General features: G+C 27.3%; 3 protein-coding genes across 3 annotated transcripts; 2 read left to right on the forward strand and 1 right to left on the reverse strand.

Annotated features, from left to right (window-relative positions):
- Positions 1-76: 76 nt before the first annotated feature.
- On the forward strand, positions 77-968 carry LOC111615491 (coatomer subunit zeta-1-like). The gene has a single exon (XM_023356895.1). It carries the CDS (start codon positions 148-150, stop codon positions 679-681), a length of 534 nt encoding a protein of 177 aa, XP_023212663.1. The 5' UTR covers positions 77-147; the 3' UTR covers positions 682-968.
- A 5,562-nt stretch (positions 969-6,530) lies between these two features.
- On the reverse strand, positions 6,531-15,972 carry LOC111615492 (lysosome membrane protein 2-like). Its single transcript, XM_023356896.1, has 7 exons — positions 15,859-15,972; positions 12,869-13,078; positions 11,706-11,797; positions 10,506-10,555; positions 9,813-9,882; positions 8,455-8,630; positions 6,531-6,764 (listed from the first exon to the last, which is right to left on the reverse strand). The coding sequence occupies exons 1-7, from the start codon at positions 15,970-15,972 to the stop codon at positions 6,577-6,579; spliced, it is 900 nt and encodes a 299-aa protein (XP_023212664.1). The 3' UTR covers positions 6,531-6,576.
- On the forward strand, positions 15,945-25,933 carry LOC111615493 (platelet glycoprotein 4-like; the record flags this gene model as incomplete). The annotated part of the gene is made up of 5 exons (XM_023356897.1): positions 15,945-16,071; positions 16,972-17,087; positions 20,849-20,922; positions 20,995-21,046; positions 25,781-25,933. Coding segments are annotated over exons 1-5 (402 nt in total), but the record flags the coding sequence as incomplete, so codon positions are not given.
- Between the last annotated feature and the right edge of the window lie 593 nt (positions 25,934-26,526).

Genomic DNA, 26,526 nt, shown 5'->3' on the forward strand with positions numbered 1-26,526 from the left:
TTATTAATATTTTACTAATTACAAATAGAATTTCATTTTAAAATTTTATAAAAAAATAAATCCGATGGGCGGCGCTCTATCGAGATAATTCGTGTGACGTGCCGTATTGATTGTGGTGGTCGCCATATTGTTAACAGGAACGTGAGTATGGATTCAGTTTTGCTCGAACCGACACTTCAGTGTGTCAAAGCTATAACTATCCTGGACAACGATGGCAATCGAATTTTAGCCAAATATTACGACGATACTTTGGCTTCGTCAAAAGACCAGAAAAAGTTCGAGAAGCAATTATTCAACAAGACTCAGAAGGCCAATGCTGAGATCATTATGTTGGATGGTTTGACGTGTGTTTACAGAAGTAGTGTCGATCTATATTTCTACGTAATGGGCAGTTGCCATGAGAACGAATTGATTCTTGCAAGTGTTCTTAACTGCTTATACGATTCAGTCAATCAGATCCTACGAAAGAACGTAGAGAAACACACGCTACTAGAGAATCTAGATATCATCATGCTGGCTCTGGATGAGATTTGTGATGGGGGTATCCTTTTAGAAGCCGATCCCACTGCTGTGGTGCATAGAGTGGCTTTAAGAGTGGAAGATATGCCTCTTGGCGAACAGACGGTTGCCCAAGTGTTACAGTCTGCTCGAGAACAGTTAAAGTGGTCCCTGTTGAAATAGCAACTGCCGAAAGTATTTTGGTACATGATGGTACATACTTCTTTGCAACATTATCGTCGTACATGTGTTAACTTGTTAATTCAACTTTATTTATATATTTTGCTGTTTAATATAAAGCAATTCTGATTCTAAGAAAAATGTGTTTTATTAGTATTTCATGTTTCAATAGAAGACACAATATTTTATCTTGCTAATGAAAATTGTTAATTATTATCAGATAAACTGTATTTTGTATAATGATACAAATGCAACATAAATTATGTGAATAAAACTTAAAAAGTGTTCATTGTAATGAATTTGTCTTTAATTTTTATAACAATAAATGGTTAATGTTACCTATGGTGCCAAAATGCCAGTGCTTTGGGTTAGGTTCGTTTCGTTTCCGTTAGATTAACTATATTTTTAGTAGATGTTTCCTTTTTTTTATTTATTTTGTTCAAGAACTACCATGAATCAATAACTAGAGATGTTTGGCACTCGGTGGCCTGCCAGCAGCTGTCGAGTGTCAAATATGGACTGTTCTGTCTGGACCATGAACAGTCGGAAGCGCTGCCATTTTTTCACCATAGGTAACATTAACCCAATAAATACAATTTTAATATCAATTATTGTATTAAGTAACCTCATATAAGCAAAAAAAAATTAAATTGTGAAAAGAATTTGCACAATTTGTTTTTGGTGTTGGAGGAGTTTAAAAATTTTGGTGTTCATAATTATTTTGAACATACCTGTATTCAGTGTGTGACAGTTGATTTTAGAAAAAATTAGTTTTTAAAAATTTGTTTATTCTATTTGTACTGTAATAAATTAGATTTTCAAAAAATTTGTTAAGTGGAAATTAAGATCTACACAGGTTTTTCTAAAAGTTAAATTTCATAGTATGTGTGAGCACACTACACTACTGTGCATATGTTTATATAAATTATACAATGTTTAAGATTTATAAATAGAATTATTATACTTTATGTATAAACTATAGCATTATTATTGATATAGTTTGGTACATAATCTAAGACTATAGCAAGGTAAACCCTCCAGGAAGTAAAGATGGTAGTGACAAATTATGATCCATAACTTGTAGATTGAAAGTATTATCAGCTTTTCTTGTTGCTGTCATTCATCTATTTCTTTCTAGTTTGAAGAAATATAATTTGTGTGAAATTTTGTTAATAGCTGAATTTACAAGTTAACAGGGATTTTGATGTTTGTCACAAAATTTGCTGTCACTGTTTATTTAAGATCATTGTTATTTAAAACATCAAAATTTCTGTTGTTATTATTTTCTTATAGTTAAAAATTTCTTACATATGCGTTTTGATTGATCGGAATTGGATAGTGGTAGTAAAAGTAAGAAAAAGTCTTCAAAATAGATAGAGTAAAGGTAGATTGAATATTTATAGAATATTGATTTGCTAATTTGTTCAATAAAATCTTTATTCACTGATTACATGCATGACAAAATAAACTTATTTATCAAAGGTCTATCTCAATGGGAGGCATTTCGTATGGGTGAAAGATAAATATGGGAAATGATGCCATTTAAAACTTTGAATACCATGATTTGACATAAAAATTAAGGTGAATTTCATCATAAAGATTTATAGCATGTTCAGAATACACTAGTCTTCAGCTTTAGATTTATTCCTTCAAAGTGGTAGAAATAAGTTTACTAACTAGTTAAAAATTTTGACTAGTTGAGCTGTGAATGCATATCTATTCAAAATTATAATGATTAAGTTAAGAAAATCAATACCAAAAAGTTTTAAGGAGTGTTAAGAAGTCCATGTCATATATTTTTTTTTCTGGAAATGAAGTTTATTTTTATCAATTTAAAATAATTTATAATTTCTAAATTTATTTAGATTTTACACTAGTCTTCACATTAGGTTTATTCCTTCAAAGCAGTAGAAACAAGTATTATTTAGAAATTTTTTTTAGAAATTATAAATTACACTCTACATTCTAAAGCATATTCTGTTATAAAGGAGCATCCTATTTTGAACTAAGATAAAAATGATTGAAACAAAAAATTAATATTTTTCTTTTTTTTTTTGCTTTGTGCCTTTTAAGTTGAGTGAATTACAATGTAATTTTATGATTGTAAAGACATGAAAATATCTGGAAAGTTGCAAACTGTAAAATCATATAATTTGTTTATTTGCACTAACCAAAGTTTTTATATAAAAATATACATTATTTGCAGTTTCACAAAAAAAAATCCATCCCAAACTGATATGGAGAAAGATTCTTAATTTATCCAAATGTTTTTGCTATTATTTGAAAGAATTTAAAGAGGCAACTTATTCATTTCTTCAAACTCCTTGAATGTGTTTTATATTTAAATTAGTTACATTTCTTTAATATATATAGAAAATATGGTATGTCTTTAAAAATGTTTTGGATTTAGGTTTATGATGATTATTCATGAATATATAGAATTTAGAGTTATAAATCTAATAATAAATACTTAAATTTTTTAAGAATTAATTTCCCTATTCATTAATTTTATGCATTTATCTTACAGGAATTGCAACTAACTGAAGGTTCAAGAATATTTAAAATTTGGCTTGATCCACCAGTTCCATTATATTTGAAAATACATGTTTTTAATATAAGTGTTCCCAGTGATGATATTAGAAATGTTGTGTTTTCAGACATGGGACCATACGTGTATAGGTAAGAGTTATATGTAATTATTTTTAAATCAAATATCTAAAATAATACTATAAATTTACAAAAAATGAAAAAACTCCAATATTACATATTCCATAAATTCAAAACTTTGCTTTGTTTGAGTCATTAATTTAATGGTACTTAACTGATGTTACTGAGCTTTACTAAAGCAGAATTTTAACTTTATATAGTATAATTATTTTAAAATATTAATAAAATTATCAGTTTGATTTTGATATTTTCTAAAAGACCTGCATACATTCAGAAAAAACTATTTTTTTGGAATGGTTTTAAATTTGACAGAGGGAAAAAGAGAATTGTATAGAGAAAAAAAGATAATTTCAACTAAAAAAATCAGTGTTATATGTTTAAACATATTTGATATTAGTACGTTATTTCTTACGAATGAAAAAATAATAGCTGTCAACTGTATTATGCAATATATATACTTAATTATATATTAACAATGTAAGTATGGATAGTTGGAACACAAATTCTAAAAGTTTTTGCTTTATGCTATGTATTATTTTGTGTTTGGTTTCTACTTATACCAGTATTAATTAATTATTTTATTTATTATAAGTTTTATATTTTTATTTTTGAAAAAGCTTTTTCTTATTCATATCTTCCTATATAAAATCTTGAAAAAGTTGTTTATAAAAATATTTTCAAAATTGACAAAAATGTGTGGAAGAGATGTAGTAAACTTAAAAATGTAAAAAAAAATTACAGGTAACCACCGTATAACACGGCACTTCTATAGCACGGATTCACTCTAACACGGTTTGAGAATTGGTACCATCCCCTGTATAACACGGTACTTTTATAGCACGGATTCACTCTGACACGGTTCGAGAATTGGGTAAAACCCTTGTACAACAGGAAATGTAATAAATTTTTACATACTTAAGTAATAATAGTTCACGAAAATTATTATTTTCATGAACTATTAGTACTTAAGTATGTAAATTTTCTTTTCTCGCCTTCTGTCAATACACGTGGTCCTTCTCGAAACTTGTTTCAATGTTGCCAGATTGCGACGCTTCTGCTTCTGATGTTGCCGAATGTTTTTCCCTTATTCCATATTTGCTTTATTCTTCATAAGTGCTTAGCACCATATAAGGAAATTTATAAAGACCTTTTAACTAGAAGCAAGCAATCTAAAATTACATGCACTTTTTGCAAAAGGTAAAGCATGGATCTGAAGATAATGCAGAAAAATGCTCAGAGGATAAGGATAACTTGCCAAAAAGAAAACGCCTAACCCTCCTTTTCGTATTAGTTCTTTGTTTCGTATAACACAGATTCGCATAACACGGCAATTTTTTGGAATGTAACTACCGTGTTATACGAGGGTTACCTGTATATGGTGATGAGTTTTGAATTAAAAAATTATACTGTTTTTGATAAAATCATCAGAAAAATTTGGAAATAAGAAGTAATGATAAATACTTGTAGCTATAATTAACTTTGGGTGTAAAAACTGTGTTTTCAACATTTTAATTTTATGGAAGATGTTAGTCAATGAAATATCTTTTATTTTATGCAATATATTGTAAACAAATTAGATGGATTATAACAATATCATTTTATGTAGTATATATGATATTTTATTTTAGTTCTGTCTAGTAGCAATGCTTAATCTTGTGGATTTGATTTAAGCAATCAGTATTTATTATTACTGAAACCAGCACAAATCAACAATTTAATTTTTAGACAGAATTAGATAACCCAACAAATAGGGTATAACGTTTTGCAGGGCTTATCACACCAAGGCCGACTGGAAGAAGGACCAGAATTTTATAAAAAAGGTTTGGTCTTTAATAATCACATATCAAATTTAGGTAAGTATGCAGCCCTGCAAAACGTTATACCCTATTTGTTGGGTTATCTAATTCTGTCTAATTTACAGTCGCGGGCAAAAAGCGTTGTTTATTATTAATTTTACCCATTAACTATATGCAATTTCACTTGCATGCAATGATTTCTTGGAATGAATTAGCCTAATATGAGAATATTTTACACCAAAATAAATGTATTTTTTTACAATTCAATTTTGATATTTGCTTTTCTGCAACAGTTTATTCATAATTTTTTATAAATAGAAATGAATGATCAGTAGGATAATTTATCATTGGATACAAAGTAATATATGATACATTATATTTTGAAAATTTCATATGTTTAAAATGGTTGATTTACAATTGAAAGACCACAGTCATTAAATTTAAGAAAGAAAAATGAATAGCAAGTTTCTTCAATTGAAGAATCAATTGATATTGCTATTGTAATGGATCAAGATTTTACTTTTCCTGTATATATCAATAATTATCTTTATATGTTTTAAGAGAAATACCTCAAATTTAATTCCAAAGTATAAAAATGTTAGTAAAAAAACTTGTAACATGTTTGCTAAATTGAATACATTAACGTTTTTCTGTTTTTCTTATATTTGAAATAGAATGTAAAATGCATTTCAAAACATTTTGACAAATCAATTTTAATTGATAACAGTAATAAAATTAATTTAAAAATTTAAATAGTTTAAATAAACAATTAGCTTAAACTATTTTTTTTTTTTTGGGAAATAAAAAATTTAAAATTTATAACTAACTGTTCTCTAATTAAAGTTACCATCATATTCTTATTTGTTTAAAACTGTTCTTTATGAATTTCTATTTATTCAAATTAATCTTTACTAATAAAACATCCTGAAAAGATAACAATTCTGCAAATTTAACTGTCTCCAAATAGAAGAAACATGCTTCTAGAATAATTGTTTTGAAAGAGAAATAATTTCTAATAATAATGAACAAAAAAATCAATATAGTGAATGAATAATTCAGAATTAAACATCATGTTTGATTCCATAGAGAATACTTTTCTGACAGTTAACAATTTTTAAAATGTGACTAATGATTTCAATGATCCCAATATTTATTTGTTTTCTGAGAAGAGTCAATCATATCACAACTGACAAAACAATTTTTTAATAGTGGAATGGTGCTAAAATATATTTTTCAAATAACTATTAAAAATTGACTTATATAGTTTGAAAATTATTATAACAACAGAATCTCAGTAATTTAATGGGAAAAACTANTAATAATAATATAATTTTTAAAATATTGAACACCAATATAATTAAATTAAGCTTTTCATTACTTGCACTAATTTCCACTGTATTCTTCATACAATGAATACTGAATCAAATGTATTTATCTAATATTTCAATAATAATTTAATGAAATTATAAAAACATATCTGATTCATTTCTAAATTAACATGACTTACAGGTTGTATCTGAAAATGTATTTTATATTTATCTTCATCTTGGTCAAATTCCTTAAAAATACGAAACTTTGAATCTGCTCCAACAAAGTAAGGTCTGGATACAAGAACTGATACAGCTAAAAATATTCAATTATGTAATTATATATTTAATTTAATTAATAATAAAAAATAATATTTTCTTAACAATAAATCTTTTAAACGAAAACTTAAATATATTTTAATATAATTTATAAATATAAATTGATTCCAAAATTTTATATTTCTATTTGAGTTATAAATTTGAATTTCAGTACATTTACAGCTATTAGTGAGTGGATGGGTGATATGATTTTGTTCAATCACTTTGAAGCTTAACTCCTGTGCCTTTTATCAAAAATTTCTGAAATTTTGCAGGGAAATATATGTATTAGGAGCAATCATGCTATTAAATTTTGGTGGTTAAAGGTCGAGAGGATGGGAAGACAGAAGGTAGTTATAGGTCATATCTCAAGTAGGGTCAGACTTAATGAAATTTTTATTCATTATTAGTATTTACAGTTTTTTATAAAACTCATCTCTATCCTCAAAATTAAGCTTTTTGCCAATTTATAATAATTAATAATATAAAAAATTTTTAAATAAAATCTAATAACAGATGGCACAACACATAATTTTAACTTTTTTGCTGGAAAAGTTCAGCAAGTCTCTGCTGTATTTTTTTATATATTTATTTTGGACATCCTAAATACCAGCAAACTGATAAATAATTATTTTGCTATGTAATAATCTTGTCAAATAAAATTTGAGTTTGAATTTTATCCAAAAACTAAGATTTTTTACAGAATATTTGCACACTACACTATCCGGAACCTGTAACCGGTGCATAACGCGTATATACTATATATCGCTGTTGACAAACATTTTCAAGTGAATATTTAAGAATATTTGCAAATTTTGATTCCTGAAATTCAAATAATTTAAAAATAAAAATGCATGTTTTATCTATAGTTGCAATTAATACATAATAAACTTATTACAGCTCATCTCAATTACTGTTTTTCTGTAGAACAGGTGAGAAATCTATGATCTGCAAAAATTTGTAATCCAGACTACAGTCAGCTATATATTTTCAATATATGAAGTGTAACCATCCTCAGTTACTTATGTTACTTAAACCTATTAACCATGGTTTAACACTTGGTTATTTAAATATATCTGAAAGAGGAGATCAGACTGGAGGCTCAGGTCTGGCAATGCATCTGCACGGTAAGCAGGAGTTGTAGATTTGAGTCCTGCTCCAGGCCAATTCTTTTCTTCCAGAATATTCTAAATTATTTAATAAATATTAATATAATTACAGTCATTAATTTTAATAAGAGATGATACCTAACAACTCCTTCTAAGGGCAAATTATTTAGTAATTAATTAAATATAATCATGAAAAAGTAGCCTGATGTAATCCAGTGGTTGTTTGACTTTACAAATTTATCAGGTTTTGTGATGTTTGTTTATGTAGAAAAACAATTATCAGATCTTTTGTATTTTGATACTGATATTATAAATAAGTAATCTGCTACAAAAATTATATTACTCATTAATATAATTTTAAAATATAGTTTGGCTTCTACCTAAAGAATTTAATAACCCTTCCAAGTTTTCTCAAAATTATAATACTTTATTTTCCACATATTCTCTATTTACACAGAACTAATATTGATACATCTATTTCTATAAATATTAAGTTATCAATTTTTAAGTCATTATATGCATTGATATGCATTATTAGTTAAAAATTTCAAGAAAAAAGTAATAATAAAATTCACTTACCATCTATTAATTTATATGAAAAGACTCCTTTACCATCACACCATTTTTTAATATCACAAAAACATTTTTGTTCAGAGGATGTACTTTGGGTATTGAAAGTATCTGAAGGAACAGTGAATTCCATTGTGGGAATGCCTTCAATCTCTGTATCACGCACATAATCTAGAGTAAATGATCTATTAATAAAGAAATTATTTATGATATTACATCAGAGATAGTTCCTTTTCTTTCATTCTATTATAATATATGAAACAGAACACTGTTTTAAATTTTAGTATATATTGAAAAAATATTAAATAATAATATTCTTTATTTTTTATATTTAATTGTAGTGCAATCAGAAATTTAGCAAGATAGTGCAATTAACATGTGTGAGGTTCCATACTGAGTCCAAACCTGTCTAGTGTGGTTAACACTAGAAAATATATTTTAAAATAGAAAAAAACTGTATTAAATGAATGTGGTGAAGTGATATGAATATAAACGATGTGAGTCCCCAGTGTGACGCAGACACATGTTAAGTAATAAATCAAACTCAGCCTGGGGAGTTTAAACTTTGACTCTGATGTTCATATACAAATGATTAAAGTTAAACTGAGTCAGGAAACAAGGAAGTTTAGCAAAAGGAAAATGTTGTGTTTAATAGTTAACATTCCAAACTGTCAGAATGGAGACCATAATGATCAAAAATATAAGTGCAGGTTTCAAAATTCCATTAACATCTTCCAGTTAATTGAGAGATGGTGTCGAGTTGAATACTGAAGATCAACCTTTCTCATGAACCGATCCAATCTTTTCCACCTGGAAACAAGGGAGAAAACCAATTGAGAAATAACAAGAGGGAATCAGAACCAATTGAAATAAGAAATTCAGGGATAAAATACTTTAAATACTTCAGATTTCAAAAACAAAGGTGAATTTTCCTCTCCCAAGTTCATGAGATGACTTCGTTCTTTTTCTCTGTATTGGTGAATCATTATTTCCAAAATGTCGTTGTCACCATCTTCACTCCACTACCTTCATCATTATCCATCTCCAACTGACCATCATCATTTTGCCATGACTCCTCAAGAGGCCACCAGCAAATATCATCACTCTGAAAGACTGTAAGCCACCAATTTACATTTAATATAAATGGGTTTAAATTTGCAAAGGTGCTTGTGTCAGTATGTTCAATGCCACTACCCATATAGTTCTAAATTCCTTGTACCTCCTGATGTGAGTTTAATTAACTCCCCCTTTCTGAGTCAACAAACCTCACACATGTACAATATACTGTAATTAGGAAATATTGAGCACAAAATACACAAAATTATGTGTTATATGTTTTATTGAATAATATCTCAATAATAACTCACCTTTGTAATAGAGGAACAAAGAATTTTAACTTTACATCTTCATTTATTGGTTGAGGATGGCCAATGCCATCTATAAAAAAATTATGATTATTGAATTTCTATCAGTAAGGTAACAGATAAAAATTAAAAACTATCTTATATACTCAGTTAGTATAAAAAGTCTAGCATAAAAATATTTTGTATTATTCTCATTCTTATTAGAAGATTTCAGTAAGAAATATATAATAGCCTAAAAATTTTTAATTCTCAAAATAGCCAGCCAGAGGTGGGAAAAACCGTTAAGGCATCAGTCTACAGCTCTAGGAATCTGGGATCAAATCTTAGAATTTTTTACATTTTAAGATTGATTTAGTTAACTACTAAGTTAATGGTTTACAAAATCTATTTTGATTTCTCTATTACGACTTCATTTACTCAATTCCTTGTATATTATATTCCAAAATTGAATATATATAAAACAAAATTAAATGCTTTAAATAATTTCTCTTTCTAGACTAACAAATTACAAATGTATATTGTCAAAATATTTTCATAAGCCATTATTACATATTAATTAATTATATGAACAAAATATATTTTGAAAATTTTGTTAATAATCATTATTATACAGAATAAGATTAAGTTTATTAGTTTAATAAAAATGTATAATTTTTATTAAAAATAAACTAAAAAAACAGTCTGAAATGACCTTACCTGATCCATTTATCATGTTACAATATTCATGTGGCCAGATATCCAATTTTCTATTAATTATACAACTTAAATTTTTTCATGAATTTTACATAATATTAAAGTTATAACAAATTATTTTAATTTATATTAAATTCAGTAATTCAAATATTCAAAGAATTACTAAACATTTGAATTACAGAATTTAATAGTTTAACTATTGATAGTGAAGTCACAATCAGTTTTTATTTATACTATGGTATTTCAATATAGTAGATTTCTGTTTTTATGACCTAATTGGTTTGTGGAAAGTTATTATTAAGCAAGAGATAGATAGATAGATAGATAAATAAAAACTGTTAGAGATAGATCAATAAAATTTTGTAGGCATATTTATCTCTACATTGACATGGGAAAACTATGGAGATTTTTAAAAAATAATTACAATTTTCATTATTACGGTATATAACAGCACTACTGTCACAGAATCAAAACAGCAGTGCTATAAAGACATTCTGTAAACTTTTGCCATCCCGAAACTACAGATGAGAGGATGTTTGAGTAACATCATATTTATGCAAGAAGGTGCAAGATCCCACACCACAGTCATTGAGAGAGATGTACTGTCTAACATGTTTGGCAATGAAAGGATAATCAGTCAGTTTTTCCATGTAACAGCCTGTGCATTCACCTGATCTCAAGCTTTGTGACTTCTGGTAATGGGACTATTTGAAAATTAGGATTTATATAGGTGTAACTTGCAGTTTTATGAGAACTAAATAAGCAAATTGAAAGGGAAGCAAGTCTCATTAGTCCTAACATTTTACATTCAGCTGTCATTAATGTAATAACTCAACTGCAATATGTGACTGAGAGTGGCAGAAACATGCTAAACACTTTAATGCTACTGCAACAGTGGTGATGTTATCGACTTCTAGAGGTAAAAATTGCAGGCATTTTTGAAACTCTAACCATAGTTTTCCTGTTTCAAGATATATGTGCCTACAAAATTTTATTGAGATATCTCTAACAGTTTTGACTACAGAGTGGTCTAAAGTGGTACACTTTAATATAGACATTCTATATAATGAATGCATCTCCAGTTATTTAAAAAAATTTGAATTTTCAAATAAATTATTATATATTTTTAATAGCATAAAACTTAAAATGTATTATTTAGTGATAACTACACTTCATATTAATTAAATAAATTATAAAACTTACGTTTTATTGTCTATTGACTGAATCAAACCAAATGCTTTTTTATCTTTGATTCCTGTATTCATTACAATGTTTTTAACAACACTATTATTTTTCTGAAAATCATTACATTAAATAAGATTTATCTTAAAAAAAATTAAAAATAAAGGCTTATATTATCAATATATTTTTGATTTTTTTATTGTTTTAATAATTAACTCCAATGAAAAATAAAGAATATTAAATGATTAAATTTACATTTTCATAATAATGAAACTAATATTTTTAAAAAATATATCTATAATTCTATAGAAAATTTTATAAATTTTTTTATTTATTTCATTAATATAAATAATTTGTTTATCAATTTTATAATTGTAATATAATTATTTGAACTAAATTATTCTTTTCTCAAAGAATGATTCAGTTCAAACAGTTTATATGCTACTTGCTTTGAAAAAGATCTTTCAAAGCAAGTAGCATATAAAAATCACAGAATAAACTAAATTTTATATTATCAACTAAAGTTAACTGTATGTAGTATAACAGTCAAAAGACAGTTTGTTTACTACTGTTATAACTTCTAATACTGCGCGCACACATTTTCTGCTGAAAAAAAAATCATCACTCTTCTTAATACCAGGGTTTAAGTGATGTAATTCTCCAGTCATGTTAATTTTTCTGTTAAGATTCTTACTGTATTTCTGTCGTATAAGAACATGCTGTTATAAATGGGGCAAAATCAGCACTATATTCTACAAAGTACCTAAAAACACTCATTATTTTTAAAAAGACTTTTATAGCATAAGAAACAATTTTTTTTGGGGCTTTCTATTTTTAATAATGATTACTACAGAGTTGTCACTGAATAGTTACTGTATCAGTACATTTACATTTGATTTTCAATGACACAGCAGTACTGTACATTATTCTTATAAGCCAATATTTAATTAATAAAACCTAACTGTATGGTATACCTTGATGATTACATGTTACAATGATTTACAATATAAATTATGTATTTCCCTGACAGTGTCTCATGTGCCATATAAATACTGTACCAGTTATGTATGGAAGCATCCTCTGACGTATTACTTTTGAATATATATATATGTAACTAAAAAATTAATCTTCATAAAAATTGTGTGAGATTTTTTGATTAATGAGTGAAAGATCAAAATTCTTACCTTATAAAACAGACCAAATGTAGCATCTGGTAAATACTTATAGACAGCATCATCAATTTCAGCAAGTTCTTCCAAAAAGTCTATTTTATAACCAAAGAGTAACTGTTTTACTTGAAGCTTCTTAAAAATTTCGACGTCATTTGATTCGAGTATATTTTCAATAAATGAAGCTATATCTGAATATTCCTTATCAATAATTCCTGCTATCCCCTATGTTAAATAAATCATAAAATAAATTACATTTCAGCATTCTATTAAAATGTAATTAATTCTCTAAAATTATCAAAGATTTCATATACAATAGAACTCATGGAAATTGCAAATATAATCAGAATCAAATAATATTTTAAAGAAAGCTTCAAATTAAAAAGTCAGTATAATTATAGATCCACTTCTTGATTTTCCAACATTCTTAATTCTGAAGCCTTGTTTGCGAGATAAACTGAGATCATGTAAGCAGATTCAAATGAAATAAATGAACTGGATCATGAAATTAGTCAAAATGCAGCACAGACTCACTACAACCTTTTCAGGGAAGTATTAGCGAGATTGAGGCTGAAGTTTTAAATGCAAAAACATGTATGTTGGACGTTCAGTGCTGCTTTCCTGTAAGCCTAGCAGTTTGACAATGGTGTTTGGACAGTCAGTGGAATCATGCTCAACATTCCAAACACCATTGTCAAACTGCTAGGCTTATACGAAAGCAGCACTGAACATCCGACGTACACGCTTTCACATTTAAAACTTCAGCCTCATATTAATATCTCAGCTATTAATATCAAAAATAGATGATTTCAAAAGCATTTTGAAATCATCTATTAGCATCACTATCACTATTACTACTAGCATTTACAATTTTTTATAAAACTCATTCTTACCCTCAATATTAAGCTTTTTGCCACTTTATAATAGTTAAAAATATAAAAAGTTTTAAATAATAAAATATGATAATAGATGGCATCACCAAATGTTGCTGGGAAAGTTAAGTAGCTCGTTCCTGGTTATTGATTTATTTATCCTTGTTTACTGGTTGTTTATTTATTATTTTCATGGAAGTATATTTTGAGTACTTTCATAAAAATAATAAATAAACAACCAGTAAACAAGGATAAATAAATCAATAACCAGGAACGAGCTACTTAACTTTCCCAGCAACATTTGGTGATGCCATCTATTATCATATTTTATTATTTAAAACTTTTTATATTTTTAACTATTATAAAGTGGCAAAAAGCTTAATATTGAGGGTAAGAATGAGTTTTATAAAAAATTGTAAATGCTAGTAGTAATAGTGATAGTGATGCTAATAGATGATTTCAAAATGCTTTTGAAATCATCTATTTTTGATATTAATAGCTGAGATATTAATATGAGGCTGAAGTTTTAAATGTGAAAGCGTGTACGTCGGATGTTCAGTGCTGCTTTCGTATAAGCCTAGCAGTTTGACAATGGTGTTTGGAATGTTGAGCATGATTCCACTGACTGTCCAAACACCATTGTCAAACTGCTAGGCTTACAGGAAAGCAGCACTGAACGTCCAACATACATGTTTTTGCATTTAAAACTTCAGCCTCAATCTCGCTAATACTTCCCTGAAAAGGTTGTAGTGAGTCTGTGCTGCATTTTGACTAATTTCATGATCCAGTTCATTTATTTCATTTGAATCTGCTTACATGATCTCAGTTTATCTCGCAAACAAGGCTTCAGAATTAAGAATGTTGGAAAATCAAGAAGTGGATCTATAATTATACTGACTTTTTAATTTGAAGCTTTCTTTAAAATATTATTTGATTCTGATTATATTTGCAATTTCCATGAGTTCTATTGTATATGAAATCTTTGATAATTTTAGAGAATTAATTACATTTTAATAGAATGCTGAAATGTAATTTATTTTATGATTTATTTAACATAGGGGATAGCAGGAATTATTGATAAGGAATATTCAGATATAGCTTCATTTATTGAAAATATACTCGAATCAAATGACGTCGAAATTTTTAAGAAGCTTCAAGTAAAACAGTTACTCTTTGGTTATAAAATAGACTTTTTGGAAGAACTTGCTGAAATTGATGATGCTGTCTATAAGTATTTACCAGATGCTACATTTGGTCTGTTTTATAAGGTAAGAATTTTGATCTTTCACTCATTAATCAAAAAATCTCACACAATTTTTATGAAGATTAATTTTTTAGTTACATATATATATATTCAAAAGTAATACGTCAGAGGATGCTTCCATACATAACTGGTACAGTATTTATATGGCACATGAGACACTGTCAGGGAAATACATAATTTATATTGTAAATCATTGTAACATGTAATCATCAAGGTATACCATACAGTTAGGTTTTATTAATTAAATATTGGCTTATAAGAATAATGTACAGTACTGCTGTGTCATTGAAAATCAAATGTAAATGTACTGATACAGTAACTATTCAGTGACAACTCTGTAGTAATCATTATTAAAAATAGAAAGCCCCAAAAAAAATTGTTTCTTATGCTATAAAAGTCTTTTTAAAAATAATGAGTGTTTTTAGGTACTTTGTAGAATATAGTGCTGATTTTGCCCCATTTATAACAGCATGTTCTTATACGACAGAAATACAGTAAGAATCTTAACAGAAAAATTAACATGACTGGAGAATTACATCACTTAAACCCTGGTATTAAGAAGAGTGATGATTTTTTTTTCAGCAGAAAATGTGTGCGCGCAGTATTAGAAGTTATAACAGTAGTAAACAAACTGTCTTTTGACTGTTATACTACATACAGTTAACTTTAGTTGATAATATAAAATTTAGTTTATTCTGTGATTTTTATATGCTACTTGCTTTGAAAGATCTTTTTCAAAGCAAGTAGCATATAAACTGTTTGAACTGAATCATTCTTTGAGAAAAGAATAATTTAGTTCAAATAATTATATTACAATTATAAAATTGATAAACAAATTATTTATATTAATGAAATAAATAAAANATTGCCAGACCTGAGCCTCCAGTCTGATCTCCTCTTTCAGATATATTTAAATAACCAAGTGTTAAACCATGGTTAATAGGTTTAAGTAACATAAGTAACTGAGGATGGTTACACTTCATATATTGAAAATATATAGCTGACTGTAGTCTGGATTACAAATTTTTGCAGATCATAGATTTCTCACCTGTTCTACAGAAAAACAGTAATTGAGATGAGCTGTAATAAGTTTATTATGTATTAATTGCAACTATAGATAAAACATGCATTTTTATTTTTAAATTATTTGAATTTCAGGAATCAAAATTTGCAAATATTCTTAAATATTCACTTGAAAATGTTTGTCAACAGCGATATATAGTATATACGCGTTATGCACCGGTTACAGGTTCCGGATAGTGTAGTGTGCAAATATTCTGTAAAAAATCTTAGTTTTTGGATAAAATTCAAACTCAAATTTTATTTGACAAGATTATTACATAGCAAAATAATTATTTATCAGTTTGCTGGTATTTAGGATGTCCAAAATAAATATATAAAAAAATACAGCAGAGACTTGCTGAACTTTTCCAGCAAAAAAGTTAAAATTATGTGTTGTGCCATCTGTTATTAGATTTTATTTAAAAATTTTTTATATTATTAATTATTATAAATTGGCAAAAAGCTTAATTTTGAGGATAGAGATGAGTTTTATAAAAAACTGTAAATACTAATAATGAATAAAAATTTCATTAAGTCTGACCCTACTTGAGATATGACCTATAACTACCTTCTGTCTTCCCATCCTCTCGACCTTTAACCACCAAAATTTAATAGCATGATTGCTCCTAATACATATATTTCCCTGCAAAATTTCAGAAATTTTTGATAAAAGGCACAGGAGTTAAGCTTCAAAGTGATTGAACAAAATCATATCACCCATCCACTCACTAATAGCTGTAAATGTACTGAAATTCAAATTTATAACTCAAATAGAAATATAAAATTTTGGAATCAATTTATATTTATAAATTATATTAAAATATATTTAAGTTTTCGTTTAAAAGATTTATTGTTAAGAAAATATTATTTTTTATTATTAATTAAATTAAATATATAATTACATAATTGAATATTTTTAGCTGTATCAGTTCTTGTATCCAGACCTTACTTTGTTGGAGCAGATTCAAAGTTTCGTATTTTTAAGGAATTTGACCAAGATGAAGATAAATATAAAATACATTTTCAGATACAACCTGTAAGTCATGTTAATTTAGAAATGAATCAGATATGTTTTTATAATTTCATTAAATTATTATTGAAATATTAGATAAATACATTTGATTCAGTATTCATTGTATGAAGAATACAGTGGAAATTAGTGCAAGTAATGAAAAGCTTAATTTAATTATATTGGTGTTCAATATTTTAAAAATTATATTATTATTAAAAGGCTAATAAAAATAAATTGATATAATTGCTGGCATAATATTGGATTTTAAACCAGAAAGTAATTGCTTCTTGTGGCTACATGTTAAAAATTTTATTTTTATATAAATTGAACCATATTATGTATTAAAATAATTTGTGTTTAAATTATATTTACAAGAAGTTTTAAATTAAATGTTTACTTTTCACCTAACAATCATTTCAATTTTCTAATATTAAAATTATTTTTGAATAGTTTTTTACACAATAAAAATTGAATTTTCCATAGATTCACTTCTATTTCAATTTTCTACTTTTTTTTAATAATCAATTGAATATCATATTTTACTGAATTAAAGGCTTTTATTTTATAATTGTGGAATTTGGTATAGTGTTTGTTATTCTGAAAGTGAATTATTAAAAGAATTTTATTATAGATTATATAATTAAGAGGCAAAACAGACTGAGTAGAAAACAAAAACAGATTAAAACAACAAAACAATAAAGCTTTCTAATATAATAATAGATGAATGAAATTATTATGCTAAGTTAATTCAAGTAAATAAAGCCAACCAGTTTATTGAGATATTAAAATTGTTTTTCAACTAGTATCAGTTTTTTATTCTAAAAATAAAACCATTTGATGTAAAGTTTTCTTTATGTACATTCTAATAGAATGATTAAAAATAAGCTGTTAAACAATAAATTCTTGAATGCAGTGTGTAGCGTCTGTGTAATCCAAAACTAGTTGGTAGACGAACGGACAGCAATTGGTTAGAAAACGTATGTTTTATTTAAAAAATTCCTTTTTTAAATAAAACGGAATTTTTAAAGGAAATTAAGGGAATTTTTAAAAGGAATTTTTTAAATAAAACGTACGTTTTCTAACCAATTGCTGTCCGTTCGTCTACCAACTAGTTTTGGATTACACAGACGCTACACACTGCATTTGATGATACAGCAACCACGTCCTCTACATTAATAAATTCTTGCTTATTGAAATATAAAATAATATAAACAACACCTTTTTATACAATTAAATGTTTTTGCTGGACCGTTAGAAAGGTGTTATTTATATTATTTTATAATAAGCTGTTATATAATTTATAAAGAAATAACAATAACAAATCACATCAGAATCAATATTTTATACTAGTACTGTATCTTACAGTGCAATATATCATTTTCAAGTTCTGGGAGTCTACATACTGATTAGGTTCTGTCATTTTGATATTGTTAGCAGAATGTCCTTCAGTAGTATATTTGTTTATTTGTTACTTCATTAATAATATACTATGATCATTCAATATCACCATATATATATATTAAGCTTGCCAACTCTCAAAGAGTTAATTCCAGGTTTTCCATTTTAAGAGTAAAAAGTTTCAGGAGACTTGATGTTTTTATTCTCAACAATATCAAAATACTGTTATCTGTTCTTTTGTCTATTTTAATATATCAATATAATCTAAAGTGGATCAAGTTGTCAAGTAAATATGGGAAGAATAGGAGTCTGAGATCTTAAGAATTTTTGTCAAATTCTAGGAGTCTTCTAGTAAGTCTGAGAGAGTTGACAATCCTAATATATATATAAGTTTAATGTGCTAGTTCCATTTTCATTTTCTGATTGCACATTATCTACAGCAAATATACTTTTTAAGATGAACTTTTTAATCTATTCATGGATATTGTACTGCAGCAGTATATTGTTTCATATTTATGAGATAGTTTTTTATAAATTTCAAAATTTTTTATTCTTTCTGATTTTGAAAGTTAGATATAAATACTGTTTGTTGATACAATTGATACCTGCTGATAGAAGTGTCATCAATCAAGTTTGATTGATTATTATCTTGTTTGTTTAATGTTAACAAGCCCTGACATTTGAAATCGCTTTGTAGACATACGAGTATATATTCCGAATGTAGGTCAATGGTGCCTGTTTGTGTGCACTTTGAGGCTCTAATACTCAAAGAAAATTTGGTGGATGCAGTGCAGTTTTCTTAGTGGATGCTGGATGAATTGTGATTTATCATTATGATGAATCCAGATGTAGCAGAACAATCTGTATTGTGCTGGCCATGTAAAAAGAAAGTAAAAACACATTGAGTGCAGTATTAATTGTTAATGCCGCACTCAATGTGTTTTTACTTTCTTTTTATATGATATTTGGTGTGAGGTTTAAGCTATACTGTGCTGGTCATGTTTAGTGTGCATATGATTTTTTTTGGTAAATTTCCAAGACAGGTCCATAGGAACAGGTCTAGCTGGACAGACCACTTTTTGCTTCAACCATTACAAATACAATTCTAATTCCAAATCATTTGCTAGCATGCAGCAGATTCCAACCAATAGATGTTTTCATAGTGGAAAGGGTTATTCCTAATGTACTATATTCCTCTCCCTCACCAACATACATATCTATACCCAGGACATGTGTGTTGCTACACACAGCAACACAAATGTTGAAGTGAAATTATAACTGTTGAAAGTGAAATCTTTATAAAGAAACTAAGAGACCCTAGTCATAATCATGGCCATGCTGTCTCTTTTTTTGGGTCTGACCACTTTCCCCTTCCTGTAGTCCTGCATGATGTTCCATTCAATATATTTATTTATTTTTTCACAATTTGTGTAGTCTGCATGAGGATTAGCCATTTTGTTAGCAGCTTCTAAAGATTTGAAAGGCAGGAATTGAAGGATGAACTCTGTTCTTGAATTATTATTGTTTACTTTCCAAACATACTTCTAAAACTAATGTTAGATAGCATTAGGATTTTTTAAGTGTATCATATGTAAAGTGTTATTTATAAATATCTTACTTAATAGTAAAATTAAAGTTTATTCTCAATATGCAGTTGATTACCAAAATGTAAGTCAAACATATAACCTGAGCATTTACAAGAATTATGAAAATTCAGTGCTACCAGCTTAGATACTATAATTAATTTGTAAAAAGGCCTGCAAATTGATTAAATTCAACATGTTTTGCTTATTAATGTTTAAATGATAACATTTTTACAATCTGGGTTTTCCAGATTAATATTGATTTAACGAAGTTAAATGAAAACATACAGTCAATTCTTGTTACATCCCTAATAATCTAAAAGTTAGGTTTTTAGTAAAATCTTATAACAGCAGGAAAAGTTTTGCAACTCATTGTTGGATATTGTTTTCTATTTTAAGATTTTATGTTACATAATGTGAATGATAATTGTACAGTAGTTATATAGCTTGTAAACACTAGCAATGAAAAGTAAACAAAACAACTGAAACCAATTTTCAGCACAAATTTATCAGAAAGCAAACGTTTTTGACTGTATGTTGGTTGGTTTTGGAATTGGTTTCAGTGGTTTTGTTTATTAATTGTATCTAGTTTTGAGATGTTGATTACTATCAATGAAAATATTCATTTTTGATTATAAAGAATTATAAACATCTGCATAACTTTATTCGTCTTATTAGAAATTTATGCAGAATTATTTTGTAAAACATACTCATTGCCTTCAAATTTTCTTGATTAAACAAGAAATAGTTATATTTGTTCTATATTTAATTTAGTAAACTATTTATTTTTGATTTCTTTTTTAGTTAATTGGTTTTACTCTTCAAATGGCTTTTACTCTACAGTTGAATATAGTTGTCAAACAATCAGATAATCTCTGGTAAGTCTAAAAATTGAATTTTTTTCAAATAAAATTTTTACAATCTCAATATAACTTTTAATTTTATTTAAGGTATCTTAGAAAAATGAATGAAACAGTTTTTCCAGTTGCATGGTTTACACAGGTTTGTTTCAAAACATTAAAATGTTTTATAAGGAAATAATAAAAGAATCCAATTTATAGTAAAATCATCAAATGAAACAGAAAAGTAACACGAAAAACTCAATGGATTTGCTTTTAGCTAATAAAATTTAATTATATTATTACATAATTAACGAGTTTAATAATTACAGTAAAACCTGTCAATTTGGCCAACCCCATATTTTGAACACTTTCATATGTAACCTGACAAATATCTTTACTTTTACATGTACTGTATATGATACTCTATATCTTGGACACCTTTCTATCTTGAATTTTGGACATCTTTTCTGATTTAAGTTGACATATTCACAAATTTTTCTTTCTAATTTTTAACTGTTGAGTTATCCTGTACAGATGTCCTGTTTTAAGGTCTTATAAATTAAAAGCTAATAAGGAAACATGACAAACTTCATGGATGTCTGCGGAATATTTTCTAGGGGAAGAAGCTTGGAGACAAATAATTATGTCGTTAAATTTTTATTTTATTTATTATTATTTTTGGTTTGTTTCACAAGTACATTGTAGAATATAGTACTGTGTCAAAGTGTCTCATAATCAAGGGTATAAGTGTACATATCTCAATCACTTTTATGATTATAATTTATAGAATTTTTTTATTTGACGTTAGGAAAGGACGAGTATCCCTTTGCCTCCTTGTAGATGCTCATGACAAATACCTTTTGTATGGCATTTGGGAAGATTTTCACATTTCTGATCACAATAGTATAAGGCATCATTTCTTCCTAGAGATCAGGGCTGCCATTTTAGATTATGTACCATATTGGTTACTTCAACATCAATTTTTGCACCCAAAAAATTATGCTGGCTATAAATTTGGCTATAAATTTAGCTCTGGAGAAAAAAATGATGGCTTTTGTTCATTGCTAATTGGTATTCATGGTTATAAATATGATTTGCATTTTAATGCATTTCTGAATCTACATCACAGTGTAGTACATATAATTGTAAATTGAGTGTAAATTGCACATATATTTGGGATCAATTTTGGGTTCTCCAGGTTATCTGCCTTAGCTATCAAACCATCATGTGAGCATTGCCCACCAATGGTCATTTGGATAAAATCACTGAACACTGGACCAACTTTTCATGGGTTCACTCCCTATTAACAGACTGGAGTGTGAAGTTTCTCAGGTTTTTTTCTCATGTCTAACATCTAAATAGAGGCCAATTTCCTATAGAAGATTTTTCCAGGAAAGATTTTCCTTGGCAGATTGTCCATGTGTGTTGCATTGCCATATCTCATTAAATCAGTTATGTAACTATTAGTCCTTTTCAAAATACACTATAATGATTTAAAAGTGTGTTAAAATAAAGCTAAAGCAAGATTAAATGATTGTGATTGTGATTGTGACTGTGTTCATGTTTAAAATGTTAATACTGTACAGTATCGAAAGAAAAATTAATTTGATAATGTTATTCATTCAACAGAAGCATATTAGAAGATTTACACTATGCCAGCAAACTTAGATTAATTTCCTTGCTTTCAAGACAAAAACTACTCATTCTGTATGCATGTATCTAAATTGGACACATTCTTATGAACCAAGGGTGTCCAACGAAAGAGGTTTTACTGTTTATTGATACAAAGAAATATAATAAAATTTTAATGAATTTCATAGCGTCATAATAATTTTTAGGTTGAATATAATTAGCATTGTTTAGTTATATTTAGCTTGAATTTTGAGGAAGAAGAAGCTTATTAATACATGACTGCTGAAAGCTGGTTAATATGTAAAATCCAACCAACTCAATAACCTAAAACCAGCAAAATTTCACTTACTAGTCAAGCAAACATTTTCATTCAATTGAAAGTGGTTGAAAATATTTGACTAATAAGCAAAATTTTGCTTGGTTTTTGGGTATGGCGTTGTCTTTTAAAGTTTATTAATTTCTTTCTTCATGTTTTAACATTTGATATATTGAATATAATGTATGAAAAAATAATTTGAAATGACCTTTTTATTTGAAAAACATTGAGTTATTTTAAATTGTTTGTTTCATAATTTTATTATAGGCCTATAAGGATCCAAACAAAAAGAATTTTCTCTGATTATAATTATTATCAGTTACAGTAGTAAACTAATTGGAAGCAAGAAGGTTCATGGGTCGTGCAGAGTGGTCGATATAACATTATAGGGAGGTCGATTATCAAGCTTAAGCTAAGGATAAGGGAAAGCTAAGGATCAAGCTTATCCGTCTCACTGATTGTCAGTTACAAAAATTATTATTAACAATTATAAATAAATGAAAATAATGCAAAATTAAAAGAAATGTATTAATAGTAAGTGCTTTTTTTGCTTGTAATACGAACTTTTTGGTGGGGATCAATGTGAGGTTTCGAAAACTTGTAGGGGGTCGATGATCAAAAAAGTTTGGTGACCCTTGGCTTAGTAATCAAATTGTTCATAAAATCAATGTTCAAATTCTACTAAAAGTATACTCACAACTATATTACTTTATACAAAGTTATATTTTTAACCTCTTATTAAATTTAAACAAATCACAAAAGTTTGGGTTTGAGTTATTGCGCAACATTCTTATGTACTCTCCATACATATCATTTCCACAGTTACAAAACATATGAAAGTACCATTCACTATACCTACATAGCTGATTACAGATTGTACATGCAGGAGTGCCTCTACTTGATATAACACAATTTAACCTAAGCCTTGCTATCTATTTCTTCTCCACAATAGAGTATCTAATATCTGTTAGATAACCTGCCATGCCAAAATTGGGCTTTACAATACTGTAATATCTTAACAACCCAGAATTGATCAAAACTCTCCTCATCTCCTGTAACTCAATTCTATACATCTCATTACTATGGTTGGAATTTACTCCTTCCATCTGTCAGCCTGTTTCTCGCTAACAATCTCACTGAATCCCAACTACTCCAACCAATTTTTAAAGTTTGTCCACCAAGAGCTGCTTTCCACTTTTGTCCACATTCTTACCATACTAATTATAGGTAGCCTAACTTCAGGTAATTCCAGTATTCATGTAATACTTTAAAACAGCTTTTATAAAAAAGATTCTCAGTGGTACCTGTCCAGTTTCCCATAAAACAGCAACATTCGATGCACGAAATCTCAATTGCAGCATTTTCTTCAAAAAATCTCTATGAATTAGCTCAGAGGTATTGACATTCCCCAGATCCCAAACCTGAAAAAAAAGATTTAACTGTCAAATCAAATAATCTGAGGTGTGGGGAACATGAGGATACCTTGAGATATTAAATATTTTACATAACTTCACCAAAGCAAAGAATGTAGAGATCACAAAAAGGGGGAAACTGCCTCTCCTTAGCGCATTGACACAGTATGTGTGTTGTCTAACTGAGTGTGGTGACACTATGTATGTCATGTCCTTCAAGACTAGGGATTATATTAATCTTCGTCTTTCAATCAATCATTCTGATTGGTCAATCTCCATCTGCACTTTCCGACTGGTTGGTCCTTCGATACTAAGTGTAATGGGATCCCAACTTGGAGCATGGGAAAGGTCAAACTTAAAGCTGAATTCGATCTCCCAACCAGAGATGGTCGATCATAGGACTACATTCCTTTTAAAATTTACAACTCTGCATCACATTTAAATGTAAACAAAATTATGTCTGACTATAAACATTTCTTTTTCCTTGCTGTTTAAAACAAATAATTTTTTCTAAATCAACTAAATTTTCACAAATTTCTTGATGGTTCGGACTTGTTTGGGACCTCACATTTATACATGGAAATATCTTATTCCTGGCTTACATTTGGGATTTCTCAAGAATAGGAAAATTTCTCAAGAAGAAAAACCTAACTTATGATTATAACTCAAGATCAATTGCTAAAATGAAAAATTATAAAAAGTATATTTTAAAGAATATAATATTTGCTGGTATAGATGATGATATATAATTATGAAATAATAGCATATTGTAAAATTAGTGGTAAACACATATTGTATATCACTTAGGAAAGGCACTAAATAAAGGCAGTTTTTGCCTATTTACTGTACACAATGATAATAATAACTATAGCCAAATTATGATTACATTGAGTGAAGTATATAGCATTAAACAAATGATATGATTACAATAAATGGATTCTACTGTTTTTAAATATTTTCTTCCTAATTGTATTTAATATTAAAATTTTAACAAATTGGAACATAAGTTATAATTGAAGGGGTAAGTGGACAAGTGGTACAAGTGACAAAAAATTTTTCTTTATTTAAAGTATAAAAAAGTATTAATTTAAATAAAAAAAAGATAATAAATGTCATTAATATTTAAGTAAATGTGTCTATTTATTTATTTAATTTAATAAAATATGATTTTTTAACCAATGTTAAATTTTATCACTAATATATTCAGGTTATGTGTTTTGTTACTTGAACCACTTTTCTACCGAACCCCTCAATTGTGTTTATGAACAATTACCGGTACATTTTTGTGTAACTGATATATATGCTATTAGTTCAGTATCCATGATACAGATGTATAACAACAACAAAAATATTACAGAAATCTTGAAAATAAAATTACTTTTGTCTTTATTTCTTAGGTATCTTCAAACCAACACATTTGTTCTAATATTGTGCCAATAAATTTTATATTTAAATTATAAATAAAATTTATAATAATATTATATCTAATATTTGCATAATTTTATTTCCTATATTGCTTTGCTCTTAATATTAGACAGCTGATTTACCAGAAGATTTTGCAAAAGAAGTTTATGACATGATTATGACACCACAAATATATGGAAAATATGCAGTGATGCTTGTGATAGGACTTGGAATTATGGGAATATCTTCAGCAATACTTAATAATATATATCCAATGATAAAGGTAAATCAATATATATTTTAATTACAACTATTTAAAATTTTAAAGTTTAATCTTAAATGAGAAAACTAGCAAAGAAAAACTTAAAAGTAGAACATAATTACAAGGAAACTACTGTATATACTTCTGTATATGCAGGTACCTTCTTGAAATAATAGACTTCATTAAGCTTAATAACTGACAAACAAATATATCTTAAATGGGATCTTAAAACCTGTAATCTTGCAAACAAGAAAGAAAGCTTTAATTAACTATTTCACTAGATTTATTAATATTATGGTACAAACTGATCTGGAAAGTTTTGTATTGATATATAGCCTACAATTTTAGGTTCAAAGTGGTAAAATAAATTTAAAATTAAATAAAAGTAATGCAAAGTTGACCTGATTGTGATGTAAGAAATCTCAAATAATTATTTTGTTTGTATTTATAATCATATTTACTAAATCAAGGAATCATACCTAACTTAAATACATGTATTTAACATTAGTTAGATTGTGATTTCTCTTCCATATAACATTCCTGACATGAAGTGAAAATTATTTTTGTCAAATCAAGGAATATTAGAGATAAAATAATAAGATAATAATTAGAGA

Source organism: Centruroides sculpturatus, unplaced genomic scaffold, assembly GCF_000671375.1.
Source record: "Centruroides sculpturatus isolate CEXI.00-Female unplaced genomic scaffold, Cexi_2.0 scaffold2564, whole genome shotgun sequence".
Classification (NCBI taxonomy): domain Eukaryota; kingdom Metazoa; phylum Arthropoda; class Arachnida; order Scorpiones; family Buthidae; genus Centruroides; species Centruroides sculpturatus.